This window comes from Aquarana catesbeiana, linkage group LG01 (genome assembly GCF_042186555.1).
Source record: "Aquarana catesbeiana isolate 2022-GZ linkage group LG01, ASM4218655v1, whole genome shotgun sequence".
Lineage (NCBI taxonomy): Eukaryota > Metazoa > Chordata > Amphibia > Anura > Ranidae > Aquarana > Aquarana catesbeiana.
The window spans coordinates 295,387,023-295,401,489 of NC_133324.1; the positions used below are offsets into that span (position 1 = coordinate 295,387,023).

The 14,467-nt window shown below is 44.5% G+C and overlaps 1 protein-coding gene across 1 annotated transcript in view; it reads left to right on the top strand.

Moving 5' to 3' along the window:
- SCARF2 (scavenger receptor class F member 2) overlaps positions 1–14,467 on the top strand; it is a 334,216-nt gene that overhangs the window by 107,888 nt on the left and 211,861 nt on the right. Inside the window, exon 2 of the mRNA XM_073629334.1 lies at positions 9,572–9,630. Within this exon, the coding sequence (XP_073485435.1) occupies positions 9,572–9,630 (59 nt within the window). The remainder of the gene's footprint in view (positions 1–9,571; positions 9,631–14,467) is intronic.

A 14,467-nucleotide genomic window follows, 5' to 3' on the forward strand; every position in this document is an offset into this window, starting at 1 on the left:
GAACACAAAGGGATAGGGAGGGGACTTAGTGGTGGTGTTTTTTTTTTTTTTTCTCGCTCCTATTACTGCCTTTCCCCCTTAATATAGGATCTCCTGTTCATAAACATAAGCAATAGATCATGGTTCTGAACATTGGGTCATGGAATGTTAGAGGGTTGGGTTCCCCTGTTAAAAGAGCAGCAGTATTTGATGGTTTAGATACATTTAAAGTTGAAATTGCCTGTCTGCAAGAGACACACCTGACAAAAGATACTAAAATTAATTTGTGGAATAAGAGATATCAACACCAGTGCCACTCTACACATACCTCCTATTCAAGAGGAGTATCAACTTTGATTGGCGGTGGGGTAGCGTTCACTTGCAGACAGTGCAGGGTAGACGAAGAGGGGCGGTATGTGCTCTTGCATTGCGTAATAGAGAATCTGGAATGCGTACTGGCTAATTTATACATCCCTCCCCCGTTTAAACTGGATATTATGCATAACCTCATGGAATTTATAATTGACAAGACTGGGTTACCAGTTATAGTTGTAGGGGATTTTAACATGGTTTTGGATAGTAAAGTAGATAGATTCCCCGGGGGGAAACAGAGCCAACGAAACCAGGAAAACCGGATGAGACAATTCCTTCAAGAAGCAGGGCTGTCTGACATGTGGAGAATACGGAACCCGAGGGCCTCACAGTTTTCGTGCTACTCGAGTTCCTGTGCTTCACTGTCAAGGATAGATTTAGTTTTAGGTAATGGGTCAGCATCACAAGTAATAAATAACATAAACTACCAACATAGAGGGGTATCGGACCATTCTCTGCTCACAATCTCGATAAACCCGGGTCACAAGAAAATCTATAGAACATGGAAGATGAATCCAGCTTGGTTGGAAGTAATAGAGAATCAGGAAGGGGTAATAGCAGAATTGAAGGAATTTATAAAATTTAACTCGGGTACCACATCGAAGGGGGTGTTGTGGGACGCACTGAAGGCATACCTAAGGGGCTCACTCATACAGAAGGTGTCAAAAATTAAAAAAACATCACGGGACTGGGAGGAGCGGTTCAAGAGGGAATTAATTGATGCTGAAAGGGAGTACACGAATGAACCTTCCCTTGAAAAACAGAGAGTGTGGGAGAATAAACAACAAAGGTATAAAGATATAATAATTAGGAAAGTAGAAAATAAAAGGGCATTTCAGAAACAAGTCATGTATGGGGAAGGGGGAAAAGTTGGGAAGATATTGGCCCATATAGTCAGGTCCAGCTCCCCCACATCCATGGTCCCAGCCATTAAGACCTCGGGAGGCGAGATATCATCTCAATTAGAAATAATTACTGAGACGTTTAAAGAATACTACAAGGGGTTATATAAATCTCGTGGGACTATGGATGAGAGAGAAATGGACAATTTTTTTCAAAATATCGACATCCCAACATTGGAGGGGATGGATATTGAGGAATTGGAAAGACCAATTACTTTAGAAGAGATCAAAATGGCGGTATCAGAAATGGCCAATCATAAATCACCGGGCCCCGATGGTCTCCCAGTCGAGATATATAAACAGTATGGGGAAGTACTATTTCAGGAACTTTTGGACGTGTTTAATTGGGCAAAAGAGAAAGGGAGGTTACCCACATCAATGACAGAAGCCACAATAATAGTATTGCATAAAGAGGGGAAAGACCCCCTGGACCCTGGGTCATATAGACCTATATCATTACTCTGTGCAGATGTAAAGATCTTAGCAAAAATTTTAGCTACCAGAGTAAAGAAAGTGATCCATAAAATAGTCCACCCGGACCAGACGGGATTTATACCCCATCGAACAACCAGTATGAACATTAGGAGAGTTCTATTGAACTTACAGATTCCCATGGAAAACAGGGGCTCGAGGGCAATTCTTCTGTTGGATGTGGTAAAAGCATTCGACAGTTTAGAATGGGAATATATCTGGAGAGTATTAAAGGAGTACGGTTTCGGTCCTTCATTCATTAATTGGGTTAAAGTATTGTATAATGAACCAAATGCAAAAGTAAAAATCAATAACGATTACTCGACTGGGTTTAAATTAGAGAGGGGCTCAAGGCAGGGATGCCCTTTGTCTCCCATGATTTTTGCCTTAGCTATGGAGCCATTAGCTACAACAGTACGGCAAGATAGAATAATAGAGGGGTTCCGGAGGGAGGATGGAGAGGAGCGGATCGCACTATATGCGGACGATGTCCTCATATTCATGGGAGATACTGAGGGATCCCTGAGACAAGTAATGGATATATTCTCAAGGTTTGGAAAAATCTCGGGATTGTCCATAAACTGGGGAAAATCAGTTCTATTGCCATTAGACCCCGTTAGAGTAGACACCCCCTTAAATAATAATAGGTTAGAAATAACAGCGTTAACAAAATATCTGGGTATTAAAATAACCAAGGACCCAGAGAACTACCTAGATAATAATTTAACCCCCTTGTTAAAGAAATTCAAAAGTAAGACTGAAATATGGAAGGGCCTCCCGTTATCAACAGCGGGCAGGTGTAATTTAATTAAAATGCTATGGCTCCCCCAATTACTGTATATAATGCAGAACTCGCCAATATGGATAAGTAGGAAATGGTTTAATAAAATAGAAACAATATTTAGAGACCTTGTATGGAAAGGGGGATCCCCTAGGATAAGGTTGCAGACCCTACAACTCCCTTCGCGAGAAGGGGGATGGCAGTACCCCACCCACGTAGTTATTTTTTGGCAGCCCAGCTGCAGCACTTGCGGAAAAATTCGACCTCTAGGGGATGTAGCAATGAGAGACTGATGATCATGGGATCCCCCCATAGGACCGTGATAGAGACATTGGAGGCGGACTCCTTTATACATAAAACTCCAACGGTCAAATTAATAATAAAAGTTTGGAGATCCATTAAAGCCTTGAAGGGAATGAGTGGATGGACCAAATGTACTCCATTGTGGAATAATAAGAACCTACAAGAACTACAAGCAATAGGAATAATTAAAATATGGGAAAAAAAGAGGAATAAATAAATTAGTTCAGCTATATAATCAGTCTTCCCTAAAACCCTTCTCCTTATTGAAGGAAGAATTCGACATACCGGATCGGTCATTATATAACTATATACAAATTAAACATGCCCTTAAGACACAGTTTGGGGATCAGGGACCCTCCTGGAATGAGTCCACTGTGCTTCAGAAGCTGGGGAACCAAGGGGGCCACTGTGGGTCTATAGCCGAAATATACCCACATAGCTGTAAAAACAGTATAGAGGCCCCGGGAAAACTTAAAAGTAGAGGTAAATGGGAGGAAGAGTTGGGTGTGTTTTCAGACGGGCAGTGGAGGGAGATACTAGTGGGGGGACATCGGGTGTCGGTCTCACCTGCCCAAAAGATTTCACACCTGATGTTACTCCATAGGACGTATTGCACCCCTAAAAGGTTATTTGAATTTGGGCGGAGAATAGATGCCAACTGCCCTAGATGTCAAGATGTGGGGGACTTGTTACATATGCTATGGAAGTGTCCGAAACTATTCCGGTATTGGTCAGAGATAGTAGAAACCCTCAATAAGACCTTCTCTTTAGAACTTAAAATGGACCCGAAATTATGTATTTTAGGAGTAGGGGAGAGTACAGATACAGGAATCTCCAAGACTATAATAGTTCAGAGATGTCTCTTTCAGGCAAGAAAGTTAATTGCTCAAAGATGGCAGGCAAGAACCCCCCCTCGGAAAGATGAGTGGATTAAAACGGTGACTGAAACAATGTGGAAGGAAAAGGCAGTATATATAAAAAGAAGGAACCTGAAAGAATTTAAAAAACTCTGGAGACCCTGGTTGGAGGAAATGGGATACCCGCTGTAGGGAAATATAGAGATAATGTCCTTACGAATAGGGAAGTTAATATGTGATAGAATGATTCGAGTTGGGTAAGTTGGGTGGGGGGGGGGAGAGAGGGGGGGATAGGGGGGAGGGGGAGGGGAAGGGAAGAAAGGGAAGGAGTAAGGTTATAACAATAATAGAGCACTTTTGTTACGGGGTTCTTATGTACATCTAATAGTGGTGATTTTAGTAATATGATATTGCGTGAACATTGTATATTGTGATGTATTTTGTATGAATATAAATAAAAATTATCAAATTTAAAATATAAAAAAGAAACTACCTCTTAACCAACCTGACTACAGTAAATTGAAATATATTTTGTGGTCATGAGTTTCCACAATCTTCACACTTATCGATCTTTTCTCTGCCTTATTGAATACGTCAGTACATTCTTTTCAGCTTGTTCTCATGGCAGTGCCTTATGTTTCTGTTCTACAGTGTTTAGTTAGCAGTCCGCAATGGAATGGGCACATGAGAACTTGCTCAACTGATGTGAAACAGTGAACACTAAGGCAAAGTTCACTTATGTCTGAAAAACACAGCCAAGAAATACAACCCTGGTATTCTGTCTTAAAAAAAAAAAGAAATGACCAGAGTTTATAGGAAGTTCATAGGCTGATTATGGGCCAAAATGACATCTATGATGCAGTCTGTCACTCAGACTCCCTTCCTGTAGTAGGGTGGCAATGCCATTTGTTCTACAATGAAGTTATATGAAGATTGCCACCCTGTGGACAGGGTAGTCTTAGATGGGAATGTTGTTTTAAATGGACTCAAAATTAAAGACAAACAAGTTAAAGCTGAGTTCCAGCTAACATTTTAAGCAAATACAGCAGCAGTCTTTTTCTTTGGAAAAAAAAAAGATATAAAAAAATTAAATAAAAGCTTTAAGTAGTATTAAACACAAAAACAAAACATATTAAATTGCAAATTTACCAATTCTTACATATGGTGGCTGCATTCGTTTTCTGTTTTTAGTTTTTTTCCTTTATATTTACCTGGTGATCCAGTCAGACCAAGCTTTCCAGGAAAAGTAGCAGTTTAGAGGGTTGAGATAAACCATTTACCACTGAAAGAAATGCTTACAATGGTCAGCTTTTATTTGTTTATGTAAAACCTCCAAAAAGCTGTAACTGCTTATGAGTGTTAGCCAGAGTTCAGATTCAATTTGTTAGCCACGTATGTAAGGCCCATCTAAATCTGCTAGTCTTATAGCAGTATTTAACCCCAAAACAATGTCAGCTTACCAATTCTTAGATGTGATGGCTGCATTTGTTTTCTTTTTTAGACTTTCTTTACTTTATTTTCAGCTGGTGATCCTGCCAGTAAGTCTTTTGTTTTTCAAAAGAACAATCTTTCCTGGAGAGGTAGCAGTTACAGGGATAATACAAACCATTTACCACTGACAGGGGTGCTTACAATGATCAGATTATATTTATTTATGTAAAACCTTTATATCAAAAGGAATTTTTTTTACTGTAATTGCTTGTATAACTGCAGTGTAAGCTGGAGTTTGGCTTCAATTGGCTAGTGTATCTAAATCTTCTAGTATGGCTAACACTCCCCTTCCCCCACACTGACAATGCTGCTGTCTTAGACCCCTTTCACACCGAGGGCGTTTTGCAGGCGCTATAGCGTTAAAAATAGCGCCTGCAATCCGCTCTCAAACAGCTGCAGCATTGTCTCCAGTGTGAAAGCCCGAGGGCTATAGGCGGCTCGGTGTGAAAGGGGTCTTAAAGTGTCTCCATAGCTCCTTCATCCAGAGTAGGGGGTGACTCTAATACAGGAGATATGTTACTGGTCAGATAATCAGGTGAAAACAGAGGGGGAAAAAGCCTCAAAAAACGAATGCAGCCACCACATCCAATGACTGTTAAACTGCAATATATTAAATTTTTTGTTTTCGGTTTTAATACAGCTTTAAACTACACTCTCTCCAGATGACAATGCTGCTTACAAACATGTCTGCCTTGTTACCTCATCCAGAATGCAGACACTCTAAAACAGTGGTCTCCTAACTGAGGCCTGGCCTTTGCTTGCCTTTATCTGGCCCTTGAGGCCTTATTCCTCCCACTGACACCAATGATGGGGCATTATTCCTCCCACTGACACCAACGATGGGGCACTATTCCCCCCACTGACACCAACGATGGGGCACTATTCCCCCCACTGACACCAACGATGGGGCACTATTCCCCCCACTGACACCAACGATGGGGCACAGTTCCTTCCACTAACACCAACAATTTCTCCCCCTAATACTAAAGATGGGGCATTGTTTTCTCCAACTGTGCACAGTCCGGCCCCCCTTAAGTCTAAATGACAGTCAACTGGCCCTTTGTTTAGAAAGTTTGGAGACCCCTGCCATAAAACAGGAAGTGTTTTACTGGCTTGATCACCAGGGGAAATAAAGGAAAAAAAGATTAAAGAAAGAAAACCGATGCAGCCACCATATCTAAAGATTGGTAAGCTACAATATAATATATTTTTGGTTTTGGGTTTAATACCGCTTTAACATTGTAAGCACCCCTGTCAGCAGGCCCAGATTGGCCATAGGGCAAACCGGGCACTCCTCCCGCAGTCTCTGAATGCCTGCTTCTGCTCCCCCCCTCTCGCAGGCATTCAGAGACTGCGGGAGGAAGATGGAGAGAATGGTTCTTCTATATGCAGCCACCCCCACCGCTCCTCCTATCCTGCTACCCCCCAGTGCTCTCTAGCCCCCTCCCTGTGCCCTCTAGCCCCCCCCCAGTGCGCTCCACCTCTCCCTATGCTCTCCAGCCCCCCTAGTGCTCTCCAGCCTCCCCTCCCTGTGCTCTCCAGCCCCCCAGTGCTCTCCAGCCCCCCCATTGCTCTCTGCCTCCCCCTGTGCTCTCCGCTGCCCCCTGTGCCCTCTGCCCCCCATGCTCTCCAGACCCCCCATTGCTCTCCAGCACTTCCAGTGCTCTCTGCCTCCCCCTGTGCTCTCCACCTCTCCCCCAGTGCTCTCCAGCCCCCCCCAGTGCTCTCCACCTCCCCCATGTGCTCTCCACCTCCCCTCTGTGCTCTCCATCTCCTCCCATGCTCTCCGCTGCCCCCCGTGCACTCCGTCTCTCCCCCAGTGCTCTACAGCCCCCCTGTGCTCTCCACCTTACCCCTGTTCTCTCCACCTCCCCCTGTGCTCTCCACCTCCCCCCATGCTCTTCGCTGCCCCCCTGTGCCCTCTGCCTCTCCCCCAGTGCTCTCCACCCCCCCCAGTGATCTCCACGTCCCCCTGTGCTCCCCGCCCCCCATGCTCTCTGCCCCCCGTGCTCTCCTGCCATCCCTGTGCTCTCCGCCCCACCCTGTGTTTTTGCTTCCCCTTGTGCTCTCCAACCCTCTACCTCCTGTGCTCGCCAACCCCCCCCATGCTCTTAAGCCCCCTTGTGCTCTCCTCTTCCTCCCTGTGTTCTCTGCCTCTCTCCTGTGCTCTCTGGCAACCCCCAATGCTCTCCACCTCCCCCCATGCTCTCCAGCCACCCTAGTGCTCTCCAGCTCCCCCAGTGCTCTCTGCCTCCCCCTGTGCTCTCTGCTGCCCCCCTGTGCCTTCCCCCCATTGCTCTCCAGCCCCCCCCAGTGCTCTCCAGCCCCTCCAGTGCTCTCTGCCTCCCCCTATGCTCTCCACCTATCTCCCAGTGCTCTCCAGCCCCCCTCCCAGTGCTCTCCAGCCCCCTGTGCTCTCCAACTCCCCCCATGCTCTCCGCTGCCCCCCTGTGCCCTCCGCCTCTCCCCCCAGTGCTCTCCAGCCCCCCCAGTGCTCTCCAGCCCCGCTGCGTTCTCCACCTCCCCCTGTTCTCTCCACTTCCCCCCTGTGCTCTCCACCTCCCGCCATGCTCTCTGCTGCCCCCCTGTGCCCTCTGCCTCTCCCCCGGTGCTCTCCAGCCCCCCAGTGATCTCTGCCTCCCCCCTGTGCTCTCCACCTCCCCCCATGCTCTCTGCTGCCCCCTGTGCTCTCTGCCCCCCCCTGCTCTCCTGCCCTCCCTGTGCTCTCCGCCCCACCCGTGTTTTTGCTTCCCCCTGTGCTCTCCAACCTCCCAGTGCTCTCTGGCCACCTTGTGCTTTCCTCTTCCTCCCTGTGTTCTCTGCCTCTCCCCTGTGCTCTCCGGCAACCCCCCATGCTTTCCGCCTCCCCCACAGTGCTTTCTAGCCCCCCTGTGCTCTTGCCCCACCCCATGTTCTCTAGGTTCTTCCCTGTGCTCTCTGCCCCCCCCGTGCTCTTTCCCAGTCCCCCTCACCCCCCGCACCTTTGCCGGGTTCCCCCTCCCCTCTCCCGGGGGAACCGTCAGGGTGAAGAGCGGAGAAGGGGCCGGTTAACATGTCATGGGCTGTTCATTCCAAAATGCCCGGGCCTGTTTTTTGTCCCAGTTTGGGCCTGCCTGTCAGTGTAATATGGTTATTCCAGACCTTTTAACTTTTATTGGCCATCTTGGCTTTTAATTGAAATGACAATGGATGCACTGGCAGGATCAACAGGTAACAACACCTTTTAAAAATGTTTTATTTGACCTTAGTTACACTTCACAAAAACACAAAATCAGTGGTGTAACTACTGTAAGATTTAGAGAATGCATATTTTCATTGAAGACATTATGTTGGAGTGGGGCCCAGGGCTGGGTCAAGGGGTGAGCAGGAGGGGGCGGCTGCCCTGGACACAGCAGTTTACTGTATGGATGGGGGCGCCAGCGAGCTCATTCTGATACAAGGCATTTTGACAAGCTGATGACTGCTGTGGGTAGCATCCCCTAAGCTTGCACATAATGACGGGGGGTGGGGGGGTGGGGTCACAGTTTGGCTTATTTGCCCTGGGTACTGGATGACCTTGCCCCAGCACTGGTGAGGCCCTTTTCTTTTACTTCAGCTTGAGTTAAATAAAAAGTGTATTTTGTTCAAATTAATTTTTTCTTATTTATTTGTGTGCAAGTAGAGCAAAATAAATACAGCTAGGAATAATATGCTCCTTTGCAATCAGTAAGTAAAGTGAAGGGGTGAAAGGTTCATACTCACCATCATCATTATTTGACATTCAAAATATATTTAAAAAAATAATGTAATTCATGACCAAAATGAGAGGCTTGGGTCATCATGAAGTCCTGACCCGTTCCTGCAATCTGCCAGTCTGATAATGAATAATGCTATTTAACGTTATAGATTGTACAGTTGCTTTTTAAGGAATATAATAAAAATCCATGCCTACTCATTTTTAATCCGTTTTAGTTTCTTTCTCTCTCAGCATCATTATATTTATATGGTTCAGCCCTGGTTCACACTGGAGTGTTTTGACATGCGATTTGACATGTCAAATCGCATGTCAAATCGGCTGCAATTGCCGTCAATGGCAGTTGGTGTGACACCGCATCTGTGTCGCTGCACCGATTTCAAAAAGTCTGTACTACCTTTTGCGATTTCGCGCTGCGATTTACATTGACATCTGTGCAGAAACTTGCACAGATGTCTCTAAAATCGTGGCTGAAATCGTGACTAACATGCAGGAGTGAAATCGTGCGAGTTCAGTTGAACACGCACGGCTTCATTCCCGCAGCTCAGTGTGAACCTAGGCTTAATGTTCATTTTCTTTCAGTGAAAATTTGTTATATGGTGTATTTTGTTTATATTTTCTACTGTGTTTTTTTTTAATTATTAAGGTAATAAATGTCTTTTTCTTGCTGTTTTATAAACAGGTCTTCAAGCTTTACATGTTGCCCTGGATGGAGACAGCAAGGTGAAGAGTGTTTAATAGGTAAGTCAAATATAGATATTATATGTGTATATTTCAAGAGTATGTTGACTTTTGGCACAAAGATGATAATTCTTTACAGATTTCAACACTAAACAAAAAGTGCACCCTACTATGAAGGGGCTCTGAAGAGAGATGTAGTGTGCTCAGGTCTGACAGAGGCAAATCGGGTGATGATAAGGGAGGAAAGAACCTCCCTGTCAGTGTTGCCAACTGTCAGTATTTTTACTGGCAGCCAGTAAAAAACAGGCAATTTTCTCCTGCCAGTAAATGCCAGTAAAAGTAAAAGGTTGCCAGTAAAAAATATGGCTGTGATGCTCGGCTTGGTCCGGAGCCGGCTGAGACCATCCAAGTGCCTGCTACAGTGTGATCGGGCAGGTCTGGCGGAGGTGGTGCCTGAGCATGTCGTGTGATGTCATAGTGCAATGGAGCCAAGCAGAGCGGCCAGAGCTGGGACCGGGACCGTCAGTGCTGTTTAGACTGGAGTGGACTGGAGGGACCACTTGGCTTGGAGAGAGACTGTGACTCAGGAGGGGACGTGAGGTGTCATCATCATCTGTGCTGCTGCACACTGCTGTCAGTGTCACTGTGAGAGTCAATTTTATGTGTGTGCGCCACCCAAACTAATTTCTTGCCCTCCTGTCTCCTGTCCCTGAGCTACTTATTTACTATATCGAAAATAAAATAAGAAATATGTTTTTTGCCTTATTATCTACATTAAATCATATTGCTAATTGCATATTGTATTTGTTTGTAACCTAAACACTCAAATTTGCACTTAAAACTGTAATTTTGTAACTTTTGGAAATGTCAGTAAAAACGTGGCTGTGTCAGTAAATTTTGGGTGTTGTGTCAGTAAATTTCAATCTGGTAGGTTGGCAACACTGCTCCCTGTCATTCCAGCTGCATAGAGGCACACATGTCTCTCAAGGGGAGTGGGTGTTACAGTCTGTTCCATTTAATGCCCACTTGTGATGCTGCTGTCAAAGCAATCTAGGCTAGTGGAGGCAAGACCTTGGTGTCTAAGCTACTGAGAAGAAGGCAGTATGATGCTGGGCGTCATCCAGCCCCGAAGTTACCCAGCTGTATGGGCGGAACAGCAAAATGTGTGGAATACAAAAGCAGAAATGAAAAAATGAAGACTGAAACCTAGTTAGGAGATTTACTGAGGGTGACCTTCCCCATAAATGACAATTTGGGCTTTGACAGCTAAATTAACATTTACCTAACTTAGGACTCAAAACTAATTTAGTTTACTCCTTGGTAATCAACCTCTTGGAATTTCTACTTACTTTATCATTGCTAATATTATTTATCCATAGCTGTGCCAAAATCTGGAATGAACGGCCCTGATGCCTGTGCCAAAAAAGTTCACCCATAAAAATCTTAGATGGATGAAATCTCAGACCCCAGATCTCAGACCCCAGAACTCACTTAGCAGACTTCTACAGAGGCTCTACTAATTTTCTAGGCATTACTGTTGTTACCTACAGCAGGTGTGCAAAATAAAGACCCCAAAGTGTTACTGGTATTTATTCTTCTGTACTAAGTTGTCAGATATACAGTGCTTAGCATAAATTAGTGCACCTCAACAGATTTGTCAGAAAACCTTTACTTTACTTTCAGAATCAACATTTTCTATGGAACACTATACTACAAATGACTCCCACAAATGCGAGCCATTGATTGCAACCAAGATTTGTTAATTTTAACACACGAAAAAGGATTTTTCCTAACAAATTCATTCAAGACCACTTTGCAAAAATGAATACACCCCAATGAAAGTCTACATTTTAGACAACAAAATACTAATTAACAAGAATCCAACTACAGGTGAGTCTAATTATTCATTAAACAGGTGTCCAGCAGACAGTTCATTATAAAAGGGTGCTACTTAATCCCTTCCCATTTCATACTGTCAGCAATGGCACCACATGGAAGAGAAATGTCACAAGGCCTCAGAAAGAAAATAATTTCTTTACACAAGAAAGGTGAAGGCTACAAGAAGATTAACAAAGCTTTACTTATCAGGCGTAGCAAAAGTGCATGGGTGTCATCCACAAAGAAAGCCTCTCCTAAAGCCCAATGTACAAAAAAAACCCCTAGAATTTGCCATGGCCCATGCTGAAAAAGAAGAAAACTGCTGACACTCTGTACTCTGGAGTGATTAGACTAAGATAAATGTTTTTTGGAACTGATGGCTTCAAAACTATATGGCGCCGCAAAGGCGAGGAGCACAAAGCATAATGCATGGTGCCTACAGGGAAACATGGTGGTGGCAGTATCCTTCTGTGGGGCTGCATAAATGCTGCTGGTGTCAGGGAGCTGCATTTCATTGATGGTATCATGAATTCACTGCTCTATATTGAAAGAGAAGATGCTACCATCACTCCGTGCCCTGGGTCGTCGTGCACTTTTCCAACATGACAATGATCCAAAACACATATCTAAAGCCACTGTTGCATTTCTGAATAAGAACACGGTGAAAGTGATTTGGTGGCCAAGTATGTCTCCTGATTTGAACCCAATCAAACACCTATGGGGAATTCTGAAGAGACAAGTTGAGCATCACTCTCTCTATCCAGCATCCAGGCTCTAAAAGAGGTTGTTCTTGAAGAGTGGAAAAAAGATAGATGTTGCAATATGTCGCTAACTTCATTTCATTTCATGCCTAGACGACTTGGTGCTGTCTGTAGGGTGCCGTCCGTAAATCATGGCGGTCATACAAAATATTAGATAGATAGTAGTAATTTTTGTTGTGGAGTGTATTCATTTTTACATCAACTAATTTGAGTAAAACTGAAGATTTTGTAATCTAAGTTTTATATTATTAACCTTACTTTCAAGTAATGAGCTAAACAAATGTTCTATAAAACGCAGTTTTTTCAAAATTTTGGAAATTGTTCTTGTGTTCATTGAGATATTGATTAAAATCTTACTTTTCAAGTACTCGTTTATGTTGAGCACTGTAGCTTTCACTCTGTGGTGTTCTGTTGGAAACCTATTTCCGGTAGGCCTTCACGTACTTTACTTATAGTTTCAGATACATTTCTATTCGAAATTAACAGCTGGGTCTTGTGTTGCAGAGTAATGTGCATTATACAAAGTGACAAGCTGACTCAGCAACTAAGTTGAGTCAAAAGTTTACACTGTGGTCTATAACTATTTCAAATTGTGGTCCCATGTGTCCGGTATTATTATTCATACACCAAAATAATTTCTCATGAGGCTATAGAACAGGGGTACGCAACCCCCGGCACTCGAAGCCTCTTTTGCCGCCACTCGACTCCCTCCCCATCAGCAGAGCAGCGCAGGGAGATGTCAGTGAGACACTAATGCATTCCAATTTCAGAATTCCACACACCGCACCTGCACTGAGGGGGAGGCACTGTGCCCCCACACATTGTAAAAGATGGAAAACATTGTTTGGTTCTCTAACTTTGCTGTAGTTGCGATCGTCAGCTTTTGTGATGGGAAGAGATTGGGTGCAGTTCTGCTTGGGGGGGGTCCCTGTTTCCAGGAGGAGGAGGATTGTCATTGGCCACTGCTAAAGCCAATCACAGTCCTGCTAGCCCCATCCACCATCTGGGAGGAAGATGACTCGCTTAGTTGCCACCACCAATCTCAGAAAGAAGAGAATTCACTGTGATTAATAAAACCACAATCAGTGGAACCCAACTTTTGCTGCGGCACACTTTTTCTCAGCTGTGGGGGCCCAACTTATGATTCTGCACACAGGCCCACTGCTTTCAGAAAATACCCCTGACCTGAGCTCATCATTGTGCATCCATTCCAGATGCTTGTATGTGACATCACATACAGTATCTCACAAAAGTGAGTACACCCCTCACATTTTTGTAAATATTTTATTATATCTTTTCATGTGACAACACTGAAGAAATGACACTTTGCTACAATGTAAAGTAGCGAGTATACAGCTTGTATAACAGTATAAATTTGCTGTCCCTTCAAAATAACTCAACACATAGCCATTAATGTCTAAACCACTGGCAACAAAAGTGAGTACACCCCTAAGTGAAAATGTCCAAATTGCGCCCAATTAGCCATTTTCCCTCCCCGGTGTCATGTGACTCTTTAGTGTTACAATGTCTCAGGTGTGAATGCGGAGCAGGTGTGTTAAATTTGGTGTTATCGCTCTCAGTCTCTCTTACTGGTCATTGGAAGTTCAACATGGCACCTCATGGCAAAGGACTCTCTGAGGATCTGAAAAAAAGAGTTGTGGTTCTACATAAAGATGGCCTAGGCTATAAGAAGATTGCCAAGACCCTGAAACTGAGCTGCAGCATGGTGGCCAAGACCATACAACAGTTTAACAGGACAGGTTCTACTCAGAACAGGCCTCGCCATGGTTGACCAAAGAAGTTGAGTGCACGTGCTCAGCTTCATATACAGAGGTTGTCTTTAGGAAATAAACGTATGAGTGCTGTCAGCATTGCTGCAGAGGTTGAAGGGGTGGGGGGTCAGCCTGTCAGTACTCAGACTATATGCCTCAAACTGCATCAAATTGGTCTGCATGGCTGTCATCCCAGAAGGAAGCCTCTTCTAAAGATGATGCACAAGAAAGCCCACAAACTGAAGACAAGCAGACTAAGGACATGGATTGCTTAACCATGTTCTGTGGTCTGATGAGACCAAGATAAACTTATTTGGTTCAGATGGTGTCAAGTGTGTGTGGTGGCAACCAGGTGAGGAGTACAAAGACAAGTGTGTCTTGCTTATAGTCAAGCATGGTGGTGGGAGTGTCATGGTCTGAGGCTACCTGAGTGCTGCAGGCACTGGGGAGCTACAGCTCATTGAAGGAACCATGAATGCCAGCATG